This window comes from Heptranchias perlo, chromosome 4 (genome assembly GCF_035084215.1).
Source record: "Heptranchias perlo isolate sHepPer1 chromosome 4, sHepPer1.hap1, whole genome shotgun sequence".
Classification (NCBI taxonomy): Eukaryota; Metazoa; Chordata; class Chondrichthyes; order Hexanchiformes; family Hexanchidae; genus Heptranchias; species Heptranchias perlo.
The window spans coordinates 46,051,070-46,070,928 of NC_090328.1; the positions used below are offsets into that span (position 1 = coordinate 46,051,070).

The following is a 19,859-nucleotide window of genomic DNA, read 5'->3' on the forward strand; positions in this document are numbered from 1 at the left end:
GATGGTAAATTCAAATATATTGTTTAAATAAAAGTTTAAAAAGTCAACTATTTAATAAACCAAGATTGGTAATTGATCAGGCTGCATCTATCTATAATGAGCAAGCTCATGATTGTGGTTCTACTGTCACATATCTAATCTTTAAATATATGGTGCACACTTCAATGTGTTCATGTATTGGACAACTGTGTCTGAAAACCATTTTAAAAAAATATAGGTTGAGATTAAAGCAACAAAATGCTGTGAGCAAAATAAAGATCACGTTGAAGCAAATATAAACTGTGCACAGATAAAGCTGTAAAACCAGATCCACAAGAAAAAAAACCCATCTGAATTCAACCTTTTTGCCACATTTCTATGCTCATACATAACCTTTGTGCTCCTAAAAAAGAGCAAAGGAGCAGGAGCAAGCACAGGCAAAGAGAGATAGCTCTTAAGCCAACCTAGACAACTATACTGATCTCTACTGAAAACATAGGTCCAAAAAATTCAACCAGGCTACCTTTCATACAGTTCCATTAGCTTTTGGTAAATTCCCAAAAGCTCATGCTTGTTATCAGATGTATCATTCTTCTCACACAGATTTAGCAACCCCTGAAAAGAAAAGAAAATTCTATTATCTTTTAATTCCTCCTCATAGTGCATACACAAATAAAAATGATTAGAATTTAGAGGTTTACTCACATTTTTACTGCTTTAAAACGATTAGGGCTTTTTTTTTAAAATGTTGGGGGGGGGGGGGGGGGGGCGGAGGTTTGAAGTGTCAGGCTCAACCAGACCGTTCGCCACATTGGTGCCCTATTCGACCCTGAACTGATCTTATGACCACATAGCCTCTTCATCATAAAGATTACTCACTTCCATCTCTGAAACACTGCCAGCCCTCCACGTGTCACTGAAACCTTCATCTATACCTTTACCATCTCCAGACTTGACTATGTCAATGTTCTCTTGGCCAACCTTCCATCCTCTGTAAACCTCAGCTCATCCAAAACTCTGCTGCCTGTATCCTATCCTGCATCAAGTCCCACTCACCAATCATCCCCATCCTACTTTGGCTCCCAGTCCCCCAACCCCTCAAACTTAAAATTCTCATCCTTGTGTTTAAATCCTAAGTCTTTAGAAAATATTTTGAGGAATTAAATAAAAGACTGCTAAGAGACTTTATGAAGCGTTGAAGGTGAGTTTGGATGGTACTACCTGGATGACATATGGGGCAACGAATAGCTGCACGCCCATGCAAATTCTCTCTATTTCTGGTTGAAGGCACTCACAAATTCCAAGATAACAATGCATCTCAAGATAACGTAGAAAGAAGCAAGTCGGGGGCAAAATTTAAGTTTTATGTATATGTTCTTACTAGTGAAGGTTATGGATAGCTGAAAAAGATTATACAAAAAAATGTGCTAAATTGTAACTATAAAAGATAATATAAAAGACATGAGATTGTAAGCAGGTACCTGATTTCCCTATAATATACAGTCACAGACTTGTGTACTATATAAATAAAATGTATTATACTATGAGGTCATTTCAACTGAACTTTATGATGTCACAATGTAAGAAATTAAAACACACTGTGCACGTCATTTGTAAAGATATATGATGGTAAATGGAAGATACACCAGTTCAAACAACTCAGCACTCAGATGATAGGCCTGATGTCGTTTAGCGGTGTACTTTCTGCACACCATTGTAATCCAGTATCTATGTTATATATTGCAACTTGCAATCTCATTTTTTTTGGTTTTATAGAATTTGAATTTCTCTTAGTTTTTTTAAAAAGTTGATCTTTATAGCTCCTCTGCTCTATGAACAAAGGTATTCAATTTTTATGTTTTAACTGAATGTATTTTCCAGGCATGCATTTTTGAATTCTAACCCTTAAATATTACTCAATCAATCAAAAGGACTGCTCCAACGTGAAGCACCCATGTTCAATTAAAAGAACTGTCAGCAACTTACTCTCAGATCATGTTGGTGCATTCTGTAACTGTCAATGACAGATCAACAATCTATTTTGATTTTCTTTCTTTAGGGAAAGTGCTTTGGCTTTGATTGGGACTGGCTGGAACATAATGTACATGGAGTATATCAGCATACTAAACCCCTTTAAAATTATTAGTAGCATTTTCCTTGTAGCTTTTAAATTTAAGCTCAGTTCCAGGCCCTGTAATTGAAGGCATAAGACTGGTAAAATGGCCTAACCTCTGCTATACAAAAGTTTACATTACAATTTTTAATCAGGATTTTGGTATCAATGGATGCAGATTGATGTGAAAGTATTGGGATCCTTACCTCTCAAACTTTAGATGTATGTGTCCTTCTGCAAAAATCAGCCTTAATGAGATATTGATATGTGCAGGCAATTTGTAATATAGATATTAAGCAGAATTAGTCCCTACAAGTTGATCTCCCAAGGCTTTGCTGAACAGGAAAAAACAAAAAAATTCTCTTCCTCAATAGTTTCTTATCTTGTCCTGCTATCTAATTCATTCTGGATGACTCACTGTATTTGTCTGCTTTCCTCTCTTTTTGCCTCTCTAGCAGTTGCACACCTCTCATCGTGTATCTCTCTATATGCCTCCAATTATTTTCCTCACTCTTTGTGGGTATCTTCTGTATATGTCCCAAACTATCGGTATGCTCCAACACCTATTCCTTTACTGAGAATTGGCTGGAGAGATTTCTAAGATATGACGGATAGGTTTGATGATTTTTTTTTCCCAGAATGATTTATTTTATTAGATGCTTAGGTTGCAGACCATTTTAGATGTGTAATGGTGAACAAATAGAAAATTCATAGGGCACTGAATTTCCCCCTCTTGCAGGGTTGATTAGTTTGCTGGTTGTTAACTGGCAGCCTTCTAGTGAAAGGAAAATTGTTAATCCGAGCTTTTAATTGAAAGATAGTGAAAATAGCATTTCTTTTATACAAAGTGGTTTTGACTGGTTGCTTTCAAAGAATGAGCCATATCAGTTAGTTTTAGAGACTGACAAAAATGTATTTTTGACTAGATTCAATTTTTGTTAAATCAGGACGACAAATTTTCAAAGGAGAACACATCAATTCAGTTCCAGATTAGCTAGCTACAGTATCCTTCAGAAATGGTAATTGTTAAGGTTAGGGACAATAGAAAATTCAATTGGACAAAACTAATGCATTCAATGACAAGCATCTTAGTCCACTGTCAGAAATTGTCTTCATTAAATATTGATGAATAGCTATTTGTTTTAGTTAAACTATGATCTGTTCCCTTTGTTTCAGGATTTTCACAAGTCCTCTAGTCACAGATCAAAGCCTAGGCTCCCAGCTTGGGTACTGACTTTGAATGACAGCTGTTAATAAGATCTTTGAGAAAACAGAAGGGTCTCAACACTGGGCCCAATCGGAAGATGCTTTCTCTTTACTAGTTCCTAGCACTAATCTTAGAACAAGCAATTTGTTTTTAAAGTGCTTATCGTGCTATTGTCTACTTACAGTGCCATAAAGACAAATTGGCAAAACTAATGCTAGGAACTACCTTTAACTACTAAGGAGCAATGGATACGATGGACGCCAGTTAAGATGAGAACCAAAGACATGGCGGGGGGTGAACGACAGGGTATAGAAAGGTCTTGTGGTCACTGTTGCTCTAACTCAACCTCGCCTACTTCCACCCAGTCCCACTCCCTTGCCTCTTTTTTGAAGTGTTCTTCCTTCCGACCACTGCCTTTGCAGTTGCTTCCCATACATTCCCTCAAGGTCAACCTGCCAGCTATCACTAGCCGCCAAAGTCCCAACCCCAACCTGTATCACTCTTTCTTCTGCTTCCCATTTCCAACCATGGTCCAAACCATGATCCACTAGTCTTGCTGCCTCGAATCAGCTCTATCCCACACCACTTTTCTTCGTTAGTTCCAAGCACTACAATGGGAACTGGCAATTTTTTATGCCATGCCACCCATCCCCTAACACCTGAAATGAAAAGAAAAACCGAGAAGAACAGAAACATCGATAAAGGGAAAGAAAAGCAGAAGACAAGAAGAACAGAAAAACACAAATAGGGGATACACACAATCAGCAAGAAGACGATAGTCACAGGTAACAGAGGCCTTTGAACACCACCACAAGAGATCTGATGTACGTAGTCTTTAACAGTCTTTACAATACAATATCCTTCTCATAAAATAAGCCCACAAGTTTCCCCTCATGTATTGGATGAAAATGTGATTAGTATCAGAACCTATTGCATGGGAAAAATACATTTTGTTTCTCTATTAGCTTGCAGGTAGCTTGACTAACACCTGGGTGTCTACTAACGTAACTGGAGACAGATAATAGAGCACATGTAATTTTTAGTAAACTCAATGGTTGCAAGTCTTAGTTTTGTGTGTAGATGTAACCCAATTGAAGCAGGATTGTGCAGCAATATTAAAACCCAAGTATTGTATGATACAATTTTACATTCACAGAATAGGATTGTTTGTGAGAACACAATTTGATCACCTGCCATGCCAGCAACTGGTCTGGATCAAGTTCTGCAGCCTTTTTATATGCAGTCTTCGCCTGGTCAGGCTGTTCCAACTCTGCGGCAGCAACTCCAATAAAAACCCAAGCATTGTAGTTATTTTTGTCTTGTTTCAACACAGCCTGCACAATTAGAATAAAAGTGTAAGCAAGAACAGTTCAGAGTAGGTAGATACTGCCCCTCTTAGAGATCTGGTTGTTATTCTTTATTTAAACACGTATACATTCTTTAGATAGGTGATATAGAAGTACAAAAGTGAATTTAAAGTTTGCTGTTTGTTCTTCAGTATGGGAGCAAAAGTAAAATAAGTTACATAATCCAGCTATCCACCTGAAATTTGAGTGAATGTTCTTTCCCTTTTCGGGCCTGGCCTTAAATCCAGCCCAAACTAATCAGATAAAGCGTATGATGTCAGTCTCTTGTTGACTTTAAAAGTCATAAGTGACATGTAGTGATCGCAACTCATTTCAAAGTGCGTGTGGGCTCATGGTATAAATTGGCAATTTTATCCAGAGACCATAAGGTTGGATGGTATGTGAAATGAAAACCATTCACAGTAGGCAGTGCTCCTTTCAGGCAGAGGTTAAGGCAGAGTTGGGGCAGAGTGGACAAACCTTATTTTGCAGCACTTGACCTAGAACTACCTGATGCCAATAATAGGTATCCAAATGCACACGTATTCCATTCTCAGAAGTGATCAGAATAAACATGAGGAAAATTAAGAAAGAAATATTAGCTCCTCTAATGGGTAAAAGCACCACCTGAGGGAGAAATGAACCATTCTGACCAGCAATCGGGCAACCATAATTCGCCCAAGTACCATTTCACAGTCCCTCGTCAAAATGCTATTCAGCGACTTTACTGGAAAGTACACGTGTGCTGACTATTACAAAAAAGAGCAGTTTTGTCTGCATCTTATATATTTCCTCTCTGTACTGCACTTTTAAAAATTAAAATAAGTTATTTAACCTCCTCCAGCTTAACATCGGCAAAACCAAAGCCGGCTCCTTTAGCTCATGCAAACACCTACGTGTCTTTGGCCTCAACTTCATGTCTCTCCCCAGCTGCCACCTTGGCCCAGGCCAGAGACGTGAAACTTTGATATAATTCTCAACCCTGAGCTTGGCTTCCTCCCTCACATGACATATGTCACCAGGGCCACTTTCTTTTACCTCTGCAACATTGTTCACCTCCGCCATTGTCACTCCTCACTTTGTCCAAATCCATATCTTTTATCACCTCATACCTGGAATCCTCCAAACACTTTTCTTGCTGGACTCCCTGCTTATACCATTCACCCAGAATGCCAAAGCCCAAATGCTCATTCAGATCAAGGCCCAAAATCCAATCACTCGTTGTCACCAAATTCTACTGGCTTCTGATTGACTAAGATTCTCATCCTCACCTTCAAATCCCTCCCTCAGCTGCAAAGGGATTTGGGTGCCCCTATTCACAGATCACTAAAAGCTAGTGCACAGGTACAAAAAGTAATCTAAAAGGCTAAAATAATGTTGGCCTTTATCGCAAGGGGGTTTGAATTACAAAGGTGAGGAAGTATTGCTTCAGTTGTACAGAGCCTTGGTCAGACCCCATCTGGAGTACTGTGTTCAGTTTTGGGCACCGAACCTCAGGAAAGATATTCTGGCTTTAGACCAGGTGCTGCGCAGATTCACCAGAATTATACTGGGGCTTAAATTATAAGGACAGCTTTCATAAACTTGGTTTGTATTCTCTTGTGTTTAGACGGTTGAGTGGTGATCTAATGGAAGTCATTAAAATTACAAAGGGATTCGATAGAGTAGATACAGAGAAACTATTTCCTCTGGTGGGGAAATAGGGGGCATAATCTTAAAATTACAGCTAGGCCATTTGGGAGTGAAATCAGCACACACTTTTTCACATAAAGGGTAGTGGAAATCCGTCCCTCAAAATGCTGTGGATGCTGGATCAATTGGAATTTTCAAGACTGAGATCGATAAATCTTTGTTAGGTAAGAGTATCAAGGAATAAGGAACAAAGATGGGTAAATGGAATTGAGGTACAAATGTGCCATGGCCAAATTGAATGGCGGAACAGGCTCGAGGGGCTTAATGGCCTACTTCTGTTTCTATCTCTGATCTCTTCCAGCCATGTGTCCCTGTGCTCATTCTCTGATCCTCTGACACTAGCCTATTTCTTGTGCTCTATTTCCTAAGCTCTACCATTGGTAGCTATTGCTTCAACCTCCTTATCCCAACCCTCTGGAGCTCACTCCCTCAGCATTTCTGCCTTGCCACCACCCTCCTTCCCTTCAAAATCCTACGCAAGGCCACCTTCTTTGACCATGCATTTGTATACACTGACCCTCGATTTCCTATCCCAGCCCCAGCTCAGTGTTGCACATCCTATAAATTTCTTTATATGTAATAAGTGCAAAAAGATGCAACTAGATGTTGTTTTGAGAGAAATACCACCCTTAAAATGGTTTCTACAACATAATGCTGGGAATTGAATTTCCATTGTTTTGGCTTTTCATGAAGTATGTCATAAAGAAGCCAGTAAATCTAATACTGTAATGGTCTGGGACAATAGTCAGTCGTCAAATACACGCAAGTGTTAACATGCGTCACCAGGCTATTAATGAAGACATAATCTAACATAGCCCTAGTATAGACAGCACGTGTCACACACCACAGTAGCCACTGACATTCCTTTGTGTGTATTATGAAACTTGCGGTTCATTGCAAGTAAAGCATCTGTGTCTAGACTGACTTTTCAGAGATAAGGCTGTATTTCAAAGAGTTTTTTTAGGTATATAAGAATGAGCATGATATACAAGCTTTGACTTAGTTTTAAGAGGTGGAGGCAAAACACAGTTCTCTGAAGAAAATGCCTATGTAATTCTTAGAAAGACTAACTAATAGGGATCAGCAACTATTCCCCTTCTGAAAAGTGTTCTATCATTTGTTTGAAAGAGCTGCAAAAAAGCCAAAAGGAACTCAGTATTTAACTAGTTCATGAACTGGTTCAAAGCTGCTGAGTTATCTGAATTGACTTCAACACCTGACTATTACTGCTTATTTCTGTGACTGACTACACATGAATAAACCTGTTTGGTAGTCTGGTCTGTTGAAGTGTCCTGTGTGATTGACATGAATCATTTTCTGAAGTGATGGGGCATGTATTGGAGATCCTACATGGAATCTGGAAAACAATGGGCCGGAAATTGCTTTAAAAATAACGATGAGCCTAATAATGCTCGCTGTTATTAATGGTGCAATCGAAGAGCAAGTTCCGGCGACTGCACATGCGCAATCAAACACGGAAATCCGGAATTTGCTCTTCCTGGTTTGCTGGTGATCTGAAAGCTTTGTGTTAAAGGAACCTTGCCGGCTGCAATCAATGGACCAGCGCCAACTTACTCTCCTGCCCAGTTGGAAACAAACTAATCTCACCACAAAACAGGTACGCTGAGTTTTTTTTTTAGGTCTAAACTAAGTTTTAACAGCATGGTAAGTATTAACGACTGCCAAACAACCTCTCTGGTACTGAAAATTAAATTTTAAAATGTGTAGTCTCGTTCATTGCAATTTTAATAGTTGTTGGGCATTTAAAACATTTTTTTTACTTTTTCTTTGTCTCTTTTTTCTCTGTCTTTTAATTCAATATTTCTTACCCTCTCTTTATTTTGCTTTCTCTAACTATTTCTACATTTGGTTTTACTGTTCCAGTTTTCACCTCCTGGTTTTGATTCGTTGTAGCTTGCACTTCATGGTTTTGATTCTTCGCGGCTTGTCAAGGATGCAGCAATGTAATTGGTTTATGGGAGAGAGACATCCTCTCGTCGCCCACATAGGTCCTAGGTTTACGGGAGTTAACATTGGACTGTTTTCTGGTTCCCATTAGAGGAAGTTCCCACAATAAAGACCGCAGATACAATATGGATAAGTTAGTATGTAAGAAGCGGCGAGTGTGGATCGCTTGCCGTTCACGACAAATTCCGGCCCAATAAATGGGATTATAGTTCCCCACGGGCACACAATCCCAGATTACTTCCACGCAAGGTCTTGCTTTAGTTCATAGAAAGCCTCAAAGTGGGCTTTCCTGCTGTACACTAGAAAAAGTACCTTGAGAAGCCTGAATCGTAAGGAGGATCATTGTGTCTCTAATGCCATTCATTGTTGAAAAACCTGTCATAAGAATTCACTCATGAAGAATGGTACTAAAGAGGAAGTATCAGAGGGCTGCAGGCAGTCATACCTCAATACAGCTTACTGCTTTCAGGGGAAAATGGAAGAAATTGCCTCATAAAAATTAAAAACTTATTTTCACTGCAATTTGTTTTCCTTACATCATCTACTAAAGGCAGCTGCGCTCTGAGATTCAATTCCAAAAATAGTTGTCTTGTGGTGCCTCAGTTAGGTAGCCATTTATCACAAGAGCTTAGATAGTGACAAAGCATTATATCACAGTTGACCTTAATCCTCTCATCTGGCCCCAACCAACTTTCAGCAAGAGTTGCTGGATAGTAATCAGGAGTTACAATCCTAGCAGATTTTGCTCTCACTACTGTTTTCACAATGATGCTGGACTAAATAGATTTTTAAAAATGGGGAATTCAATGAAGGAGTAATAATAAGCAAGTGAGGACCAAGGACATGTAAAATGTGGGGTGGAAAACAGGAAGGTGCAAAGTTAAGATTGGGAGATGGTGAGGTTATAGCAATACATTTTGGAAGTAAATATATTTTAAAAATTGAATGTGAAATAGCAGTGGTAAAGGATTGAAATGGGCTGTGGTCTAAAGGGAGACAAGTGGTGGTCTAAAGGGAGACAAGCAATATGGGTAATAGAGGTAATATGGGCGTAGTGGTGTGTTAAGCAGTCCTAACCAAAGTCACAAACAACACTCTCTGTGACCGTGGTATACTATCCATCCTCAACCTCACTGCAGCCTTCACAAGAAATGAACCACAAGCCCATCATCCTCCTCAAGACCTGTGATTATGGGGAATGGTGTAAGTCCGATTGTGTCTGTGCTGTATTGGGGCAGTAGTTAAATATTATGGAAAATTGCAGTTTCTAATGAAAGTAGGAGTAGGCATCTGAGGCTGTTATCGCTGCTGCAAAGGTATAGAAAAATTGGAAAACCAAGCTAAATTGCTGAAAGTGAAAGATATTTTAAAAAGTAGTTCCTAATTAAGGAATGAATATTGAGGGCCTAGCTTGAATATAGAAAAAGTAACGTGCAAATTGGCAACTAGGTGGGATAGTCTCAGCCGTGAATGGATGGTGAGTTGGACTTGGAATAACTTTGAGAGCACTATCTGAGGATGTGAAAGCTAGTGATAAAGTTTAAGACTTTTAATATATTATATAGCAGATATCCCATGGCATCAGTTATATGAGTCAGTGGACATACTGCTTTATAACAATACAAGTGTAATGCATTGTAATGCAAAATATATTGTCAGGATTACTAATTTATAGGAAAATAGGAACAGGTGTAGGCCATTCAACCTCTCGGGCCTGTTCCGCCATTCAATGAGATCATGGCTGATCTGTATCCTAACTCCATCTTGGCTCCGCCTTGGCTCTATATCCTTTAATATCCTTGCCTAGCAAAAATTATCAATCTCAGATTTAAAGTTATTAATTGAGTTAGCATCTACTGATTTTTGAGACAGAGTTCCACACTTCTACCTTTGCATGAAGAAGTGTTTCCTAACTTCGTTCCTGAATGGCCAAAGTGGGACAGGAAAATTGTTACAGGAAACGTGACACTTACAGGAAGTGCACGCTATACAATGTCAGACTTCAGGTGCCACATTTCAAACCATCAAAAGTTATTTAAGAAAAAGGCATTAATTTCATGTTGGTTTCTTCTGACCTGGAACCAGAAACTTACAAGCTTTTGCCAATCTACAAACTTCCTTCAATGACAGCAATCAACCTCTAATTGACACCAGGATCTCTTAATTATAGCAATTAAATTTTGTAGTCTTAAAAGGGTAGGTCTAGTCTCACAATTGCACCTTTGTAATAAATTATATTGTGCATTATATGTATAATGCTCCTGACATTACAGAACACCATATCATCTGATTTATTATAAACATAACGTACAAATCACGGTATTTTAGATGCAATCTTGAGAAGGATGCATTCATTTTACAAAAGCATATTATTAGAATAATGTAACTACCTTAGCATTTAGATATTCGTGCAATTGCAAATGCTAAAATGCCATACACAAGCAATATTAAACTAGAAATTAATCATGCCATACAAAAAAATCTCACAGTACCTTGCAATGTTTCAGTGCCTCTTTATATTCTTTATTTCTAATAGCTTCTCTTGCATTTTTTAATGCGGCCTTAACCTCTTTACTGGACATTTCCCTGTAAAAGAGGAAACAGGAATTAAAGCACAACAAATCATATAGGTTTTACAACACTTCAATTTTAGGATTGAATAACTATATGACTATTTTGTTTGGAGGGGGGTGGGGGGGGGGTGAGCAAGAAAATGATCATACTGGTGGGATGGGAGGAAAAAAGATACTTCAACCAGTGAAAACTGGAATGCCAAAGTGGTAAAGACTCTGAACTCATCAACATACTTCAGTGTAGTATTGAGAGAGTGCTGATTGCTTTCTGACTCAATATAGCAAGGAATCTAGAAGAGGTGGGTCTTTTCTGGACTTGGTTCTTGAGTGGGCAAGGTACTGCTCAGGGAGTAGAAGTAGCTAGAAAATAGTGCCTATTATAAAATAACTTTCAATCTGACTTGGGGAAAGAGCACAGGCATGGAACCAAATCATAGTACACAATTATGTGAACAAACCTCAACATTACGTGGTCTGAGATTTTTTTTTGGGGGGGGGGGGTGGAACCTCAAGAATAAGTAGACATCCTTACACTAAATGGATATCCCTCAAAAACATTAAATGGGACATAAAGGCAAATACATATCTAAGTGCAACAACAACTTGCATTTATATAGCATCTTTAATGTAGTAAAACATCCCAAGTTGATTCACAGAAGCGATCAAACAATATTTGACACCGAGCCACAAAAGGAGATATTAGCACAGGTGACCAAAAGCTTGGTCAAAGAGATAGGTTTTAAGGAATGTCTTAAAGGAGGAGAGGCGGAGAGGTTTAGGGAGGGAATTCCTGAGCTTAGGGCCTAGGCAGCTGAACGCAAAGCCGCTAACGGTGGCAAGAACTGGGGGAGCGTAGACATCTAAACAAATGCAAATAAACATAAAATGCTCTGCAATGAATCATCAGAAAAATTAAGTGAGATTCTGACCTTTTTTAAAAACAAAGCTTGTAGGAAGAGTGTAAATAATCATTAGGCCAAATGCAGGATTATACAGAAGTAGGTCAAGAGAGTGGGAGCGCCAAGAGAAATTTGGAAAGGGACATCGTAACAGATACAAAATGTATCACCATAAATTCCTTCAAATACTGCAACAGTGAAAAAGTAGTCAATGAAAAAGCTGAAACTCAAAATAGACCTCTATGAAGTTGAACAGGAGAATGAACAAGAGATAATTAGTGTTAATTGACTACTTTTTGGGAGGTTTTAAACCAGGATGAACAGAGTATATTATGAAAGATATTTAGTCAGAACACAATTCTCACAGGGGAGTCTAAAGCCAAGATGTCGAGTTGCTCTACCCTCCCCGTCTGGGATTTCATCACATAAACTAAGCCAATACTTCAGTGTAGTACTGAGAGAGTGCTGCATTGCGAGAAGTACTATCTTTCAGATAAGATGTTAAACCGAGGCCCAAATGAGCATAAAAGATCCCATGCATGGCTCAAAGCAAAGCAGGATTTTCTGCCTGTCCTTTGACAACATTTCTCCTTCAACCAACACCAGCAAAAACAGATTGATTGGCCAGTCATCTCATTTACTGTTTGTGGGATCATGCTGTGTGGAAATTAGCTGGTGTATACACCTACACAAGTGATTTCATTTCAAGAAGTTTGTTGACTGAAATGCTTTGGGGGACCTTTGTTTATCTTTCAATTCTGATGAAAGGTCACATCCAAAACTAACTCATCTTTCCCTTTTACAAATGCTCACTGATTATCTGCACATTTACAGCATTTTCTATTTTTGTTTCAATTTTCTGCATTTGCAGTTTTCTTTCCCCTTTTTATTTGTACCATCAAGTTCTGTTTAAGCTGGTATTTTGACATCAGTGAAGCAGGGGTTCCAGGATGCCAGAAGTGGGTGGAAGCCTTGGGCAAATTAACTATACCTCAGAGTACTTCCAAGATATGAAGAGATCTGTGATGCACTTGAGAGTTGGTGGCTCAATGAACACTGGAAAATTCTGACTTATTGGAGGCAGGAAAATTTAGTTCCCTTATTTAAGATGGGTAACAGAGACATAAATGCCAATCACAGACCCATTAGCCTGATCCACAATAATCAAAAATCTAATAAACATTAATCAGAAACATGAAAAATAGTTGCATAAAAATAACCTAATAAATGACAGCTAAAACAGCTTTAAAAAGGGTAGATTTTGTCTGACTAACCTCAGACTTTTGGAGGAATCATTCCAAACTTACTCTGGGTGAATCGATATTATGAAGTGTATTTCAACCTCCAAGGCCTTCAAAGGGTCACAAGAGACTAATTTATAAACTGTCAATGGGTATAGGGAAATAAATCAGACTTTATTTTAATTCTTTTATTACTTGTGCCTCCATAAAATAAAATGGCATGTGCAAATTTGTTTCTCTGTTGATGACACTCGGACAACCCAGTGCCATCTTTATGGATCAATTAGAAAAGGCATAACACAATACACACCACACATCACACCACCAAGGAGCCAGCCACCCAATCATACAGCAGAGGAGGAGGACAACAACATTTGGCCCATCGTGCCTGTGCCAGCTCTTTGAAAGAACTATCCAATTAGACTCACTCTTTCCCCATAGCCCAGCATTTTTTTTCTTTTTCAAGTATATATCTAATTCCCTATTGAAAGTTACTACCGTATCTGCTTTCACAACCCTTTCAGGTTGTGCATTCCAGTACATAACTCACAACATAAACAAATTTCTCATCTTTCCCCCTGGTTCTTCTACCAATTACCTTAAATATGTGTCCTCCATACCTACGTTCTTATGTTCCTATGTACCCTTCTTCCTATCTACCCTATCAAATCCCCTCATAATTTTGAGCACCTCCATTAAATCTTCCCTTAACCTTCTCTGGGCTAAAAAGAACAATACCATCTTCCCTAGTCCCTCCAAAAACAGAATTAATTAATAAATATATAAACAGAAGATCTGTGATATTAAATGAAAACCTCAGAGCAACCTTAAGTCAACGACAATTGCGCCAATCACTGACCATCCAACATCAACTGCCGGTCTTGCTGACACCCAGACTTTTCTAACAGCCAACGTGATTGATCATTTTAACAGATATTTCCCCAGATATATTCCTACACACAAACTACAGACAGCATCGAGGAAAATTTACCAAGTCTCTCAGACCGCTCCCTCTTTACAGCAACTTCAACAACAGCCCGATCCCAGCATCCTCCGCGGGACTCCTCGTGTCACCTGACGTAACGATTTACGGGGCAAGGGGTCAATCTGAAATCCCGACTTTTATTAGGATAATAGATTACACTATGAATCGGCTGATTGGAATGTCCACCCCCTCCCGATTTTCCTTAGATTTATATTTTTAAGTTATATAAAGAAAACAACTACACGTGATTTTGGTATTTTTTTGGACTGGATGCTGCGGACACCAATAGAATTTGTAGTTTGAAGCGCGTGACGGGATTGATTTGTCGCGCGCTGTGTCCGCTCGCCGTGATGGAGCGTTCGGTCGGTTCAAACCGTTCCATTGTAACCGCCGTCATTCGGCTCTGGATTGTGTTCACACTTCACAGAGCGGAGAGCCGCCGATGTGATTCCGGGATCAACCAGAGATACGCACAGGAGCAGCAAGTGCAAGTGTCGGGACCCAACATAGTGTTGGTCACTTGTGACTCTTTGGTAAGAGGAAGTGTGGCTGGAATCAGCATTAGGGAGAGTGCGAGTTGTCATTTGTGACTGGCTCACACTGGAGAAAATAATGCACAAACTTGTGGTTTCTTTTGAATTTGTTTCCGTGCTTCCTGCGCCCAGCGCTCAGGAGTGTCAAAAACGCCTATTTATACACTGGTTCATCATCTTCGTAAGTCAGGATGCGCGGTCTGCAAGATCTGGACAACATCCAGGCTTGGGCCGATAAGTGGCAAGTAACATTCGTGCCAGGCAATGACCATCTCCAACAAGAGAGTCTAACCGCCTCCCCTTGACGTTCAACGGCATTACCATCGCCGAATCCCCCACCATCAACATCCTGGGGGTCACCATTGAACAGAAACTTAACTGGACCAGCCACATAAATACTGTGGCTACAAGAGCAGGTCAGAGGCTGGGTATTCTGCGGCGAGTGACTCACTTCCTGACTCCCCAAAGCCTTTCCACCATCTACAAGGCACGAGTCAGGAGTGTGATGGAATACTCCCCACTTGCCTGGATGAATGCAGCTCCAACAACACTCAAGAAGCTCGACACCATCCAGGACAAAGCAGCCCGCTTGATTGGTACCCCATCCACCACACTAAACGTTCACTCCCTTCACCATTGGCGCACCGTGGCTGCAGTGTGTACCATCTACAAGATGCACTGCAGCAACTCGCCAAGGTTTCTTCGACAGCACCTCCCAAACCCGTGACCTGTACCACCTAGAAGGGCAAGGGTAGCAGGCACATGGGAACAACACCACCTGCACTTTCCCCTCCAAGTCACACACCATCATGACTTGGAAATAGATCATCGTTCCTTCATTGTCGCTGGGTCAAAATCCTGGAACTCCCTTCCTAACAGCACTGTGGGAGAACCTTCACCACACGGACTGCAGCGGTTCAGGAAGGCAATAAATGCTGGCCTTGCCAGCGACACCAACATCCCATGAACGAATAAAAAAATGACAGGGGTGCTTTTCCATGTAACCCATCAGTGACTTATAGTAACCCAATATGTGAAATTATTTTTATTAGGACTTAAAATAAATAAATCCCGGGACTACGTTATTTATCCCAGTGTGCTGAGAGAGACACCAGGGAGAAAATATGAGGCACTGACAATCATTATGTGGGAGTTAATAGATACTGGGATAGGAACCAATAGCTAATGTCGTGCACATATTCAAAAAAGGTGACAGGACGGGCGACTGCAGACTCAATTAATGGGTGATTTTGACTTTGAGTGATTGTGTAAAGTGGGTAATATCGATTCAGCCGCCCGTTGTACATCTCTCCCTATTGATGTATAACAGGTAGCTGAAGTGATATCGCCCATTTTACACTGTTGTCCAAAGCTTAAAATTATCCCCAATTTGTCTTTATTCAATTTGTGAACTGATTTTATTAGGAGTTATCTTCAGCATTATTTCTGTAATATAAAGCAGTTAAATTGGATTCAGAGGGGGAAGATCCTGCCTAACCAACTGCATTGACAAAGTGACAGCTCAAGTGGACTGTGGTAAGCCCTACAATGGAGTGTACCTAGATTTTCCAAACGGCTTTTGGCAAAGTTCCATATGAAAGACTAGTAGTTAAACTCCAAGCTTTAGTGATTCTGGATAAACCGTAGGTATGGATAATAAACTTGGCGAAGGGTAGAAAACAACTGGTACTTGGTTGTCAGACTTGGCTCAGGGGTAGCATTGTCCCATCTGAGTCAGAAGGTTTTGGGTTCAAGCCCTACTTCAAAGACTTCAGCACGTAATCTAGGCTGACATTTTAGTGCAGTACTGAGGGAGTGCTGTATCGGAAATGCTGTCTTTTGGATGAGACGTTAAACCGAGACCCCCATCTGCCCTTATAGGTACCCGTCAAAGATTCCGTGGCATTTTTCGAAGAAAAGCAGGAAGTCCTCAGTTTTGCCCAACGTTTATCCTTCAACCAACACCACCAAAACCAGATTATCTGGTCATTTATCTCATTGTTGTCTGTGGGACCTTGCTATCTGCAATTTGACTGCCACAGTTCCCGCCATTGCAACAGTGACTATACTTCAAAAATACTTAATTGGCTGTGAAGCGCTGTGGGACGTTGTGAGGTTGTGAAAGGTGCTGTAAAAATGCAAGTTCTCTCTTGTCAGGTGGGGACAGGAAGTATTGAGTGGGGATCACAGTGCTCTGTGTTGCAAACTCCTAAATCCATGCCTATCTTTCCTGCAAATCCATGTTAGAATACCTCCAATCAGGGTTCCGTCCCTGCCACAGTACTGAAACAGAACATTACCAAAGTCACAAATGACATCCTATGTGACTCTGACCATGGTAAACGATCCCTGCTCATCCTTCTCGACCTGTCTGCAGCTTTTGACACGATTGACCACACCATGCTCCAACGCCTCTCTGCCGTCGTTCAGCTGGGTGACACTGCCCTTGCCTGCTTCCATTCCCATCTATCTAGTCTTAGCCAGATAATCACCTGCAATGGCTTGTCTTCCCTGTCTGCACCGTTACCTCTGGAGTCCCCCAAGGATCTACCCTTGGCCTCCTCCTATTTCTCATCCAGATGTTGCCCCTCGGCGACATCATCTAAAAACACAATGTCAGGTTCCACATGTACGCAGACGACACCCAGCTCTACCTCACCACCAGCATTTGTCACACCACTTGTCTGACATCTGGTACTGGATGAGCAGAAATTTCCTCCATCTAAATATTGGGAGGACTGAAGCCATTGTCTTCTGTCCCCGCCACAAACTCCGTTCCATAGCCATCGACTCCATCCCCATCCCTGGCCACTGAGTTGAGGGTGAACCAGACCGTACGCAACCGTGGCGTTCTATTTGACCCTGAGATGAACTCCATCACAAAAACCGCCTACTTCCACCTCCATAACGTTGCCCACCTCCATAACGTTGCCCATCTCCATCCCTGCTCCTGAAACCTTGAGCCATGCCTTGGTTACCTTTAGACTTGACTATTCCAATGCCCTCCTGGCCAGCTTCCCATCTTTCACCCTCCATAAACTTGAGCTCATCCAAAACTCTGCTCCTGTATCCTAACTCGCACCAAGTCACCCATCAACCCTGTGCTCGCTGACCTACATTGGCTCCAAGTCCGGCAACGCCTCGATTTTAAAATTCTCATCCTTGTTTTCAAAATCCCTCCATGGCCTTACCCCTCCTGACCTCTGTAACCTCCTCCAGCCCTACAACCCTCCGAGATCTCTGCACTCCTCCAATTCTGGCCTCTTGTGCGTCCCCAATTTTAATCGCTCCCACCATTGGCGGACATGCCTTCAGTTTTCTGGGCCCTAAATTCTGGAATTCCCTCTCTACCTCTCCTCCTTTTAAGATGCTCCTTAAAACCTACCTCTTTGACCAAGCTTTTGGTCACCTGCCTTAATATCTCCTTATGTGGCTTGGTATCAAATTCTGTTTGATAATGCACCTGTGAAGCACCTTGGGACGATTTACTATGTTTAAAGGTGCTATATAAATGCAAGTTGTTGTTGTTAGTGTCAGAAACTCAATGTAAATTGGTCAAATTTGCAGATGGTACCAAACTACATTAGGCAGTGGAATCGAAGGAGGCAATTTAGAAATTACAGAATGAGTTGGACAAAATATGAGAGTGGGCAGAACAGTGGCAGACAAGTGTAAAGTATTGCACAAAAGAAGGAAGAATGGGCAAAACACATAATCCACGAATGATGTTGAAATAGCTACTGATGAAGCCAAAACAGATCAAGGAGCTTTCGTAGACTCGACCCACTAATACTGAGCAGCAATCAACAAAGTTAATAAAATGTTGAACTACATAGACAAAACAGTAGAATATAAGTCAGAGAAAATCATGATCAAACGGTACAGCGCTCTGATCAGGTCGCACCTTGAGTACTGTGTCTACTTCTGGTTTCAGAGAAATGAGTGAGACATTCAAGCTTGGGAGGCAGTGAAGGGAAGAACCACGAGGCTGATTTCTAGCATTGAAAGTCTGAATTGTATAGAAAGACTGGAGAGTCTTGTGCTTTTAGGCTGGATAGGAGGCATTCGAGAGTTGTTCTTGTAGAAGCATATATTTAAGGGAATGGAAAAGGCATATCTGCAATACTATTTTCAATTAAATTGCGAGAGTAAAGCAAGGGGACACAGGTTCAAATTAGTAAAAGGTGGCATCTTTTGAATGATTCGTTAAATGAGGCCCCATCTCCCATCTTGGGTAGATGGAAAAGGTCCCATTGTACTTTTTGAAGAATACTAGGCAGTTTTCCTGGTGACCCAGCCAAAATTCTTCACTCTACCATCACTACCAAAAACAAATGATCTGGTCATTTATTTGATAATCATGAGTTAGAAATAACACATTTATGGTTTAAAATTTTAGCATGATTGCAATATTTAATTCTCAAGTGGAAATATAAATTTGTTTTTGAATCCTACAAATATTCAACATTTTCTTGTAAGAGGACTGGGAATTTGATTAAAATTCTACTGGACTGATACACTATTGAGTCATTAATAATTTTTTCTAATCTCTTTCTAGGATGGAAGGTTGACATTTGGCTCACAGAACCAGACAGTAAAACTTCCCAACATAAATTTCATGAAAGACAATGGTGCTGTTTTTCTCAATGCCTACAGCAACTCTCCAATCTGCTGCCCTTCTCGAGCAGGTATGGTTTTAAAAAAAACACATATTTTTGCAAAAATTCCCTTGCCATTCCAAACCCAACATAGCATTGCACATTGTGCTCAAAACTGGTGTGCTCCAGACTGGTAGCATGTTGATCTGTGCATTTGACTTCTCATTCAGCTATTCACAAACCTCAGTCATGTCATGGGGGAGGGGGTTGCAGAGCAGAGACCAGGTACAGTCCCACAGGAAGGGAAAGATGATCACATGGTCACTAATGGGCCTCTCTCCTGCACCACACTGCAGTTGATTTAGATTGGTTGAGGCTTGCCAGCAAGTTACCTGCCCATCCTCTCCGTCAAGGTGTGGTGCGAGGAACCTAAACAAGTGGAGAAAAGTGGAACTATATGAGAAGAAACAATGTATTGTGTAATCCTTGTTTCCAACTCATGAGCTCAAGAATGGTTGAACATTTTACTCCGAACCAAAACATTAAAAGTTGAAGTAATAGAGTTGCCTGCTCCTCTTTTACTGTGTTGTGTGACGTCTCAGCTGAATTGCTAAAAGAAGCATCTTTTACGTCAGCAAGGGATTTCAAGTTTTTTTTGGAGGCATTCAGGAAAAACTGAAGTTGAATTGGACCTCTTTTGACTGATCATAAAACAGTATTGAGTT

The 19,859-nt window shown here is 40.5% G+C and overlaps 2 protein-coding genes across 5 annotated transcripts in view; one reads left to right on the forward strand and one right to left on the reverse strand.

Annotated features, from left to right (window-relative positions):
- Nucleotides 1-14,115, reverse strand: part of skic3 (SKI3 subunit of superkiller complex) — a 117,044-nt gene extending 102,929 nt beyond the window's left edge. For 2 of the 3 annotated variants that reach the window (XM_067982859.1, XM_067982857.1), the window contains exons 1-4: nt 14,010-14,115; nt 10,798-10,891; nt 4,490-4,633; nt 503-594 (exon numbers count right to left, since the gene is read on the reverse strand). In XM_067982859.1, the coding sequence (XP_067838960.1) occupies nt 503-594; nt 4,490-4,633; nt 10,798-10,887 (326 nt within the window). In that variant the 5' untranslated portion in view covers nt 10,888-10,891; nt 14,010-14,115. Of the gene's footprint in view, nt 1-502; nt 595-4,489; nt 4,634-10,797; nt 10,892-13,051; nt 13,127-14,009 lie in introns of those variants that run through there. The other variant, XM_067982858.1, reaches the window with a different exon arrangement.
- Nucleotides 14,116-14,305: 190 nt separating this feature from the next.
- The window catches only part of arsk (arylsulfatase family, member K), a 124,283-nt gene continuing 118,729 nt past the window's right edge, over nt 14,306-19,859 (forward strand). For both annotated transcript variants that reach the window (XM_067982860.1, XM_067982861.1), the window contains exons 1-2: nt 14,306-14,536; nt 19,095-19,224. In XM_067982860.1, coding sequence (XP_067838961.1) covers nt 14,354-14,536; nt 19,095-19,224 — 313 coding nt within the window. In that variant the 5' untranslated portion in view covers nt 14,306-14,353. The remainder of the gene's footprint in view (nt 14,537-19,094; nt 19,225-19,859) is intronic.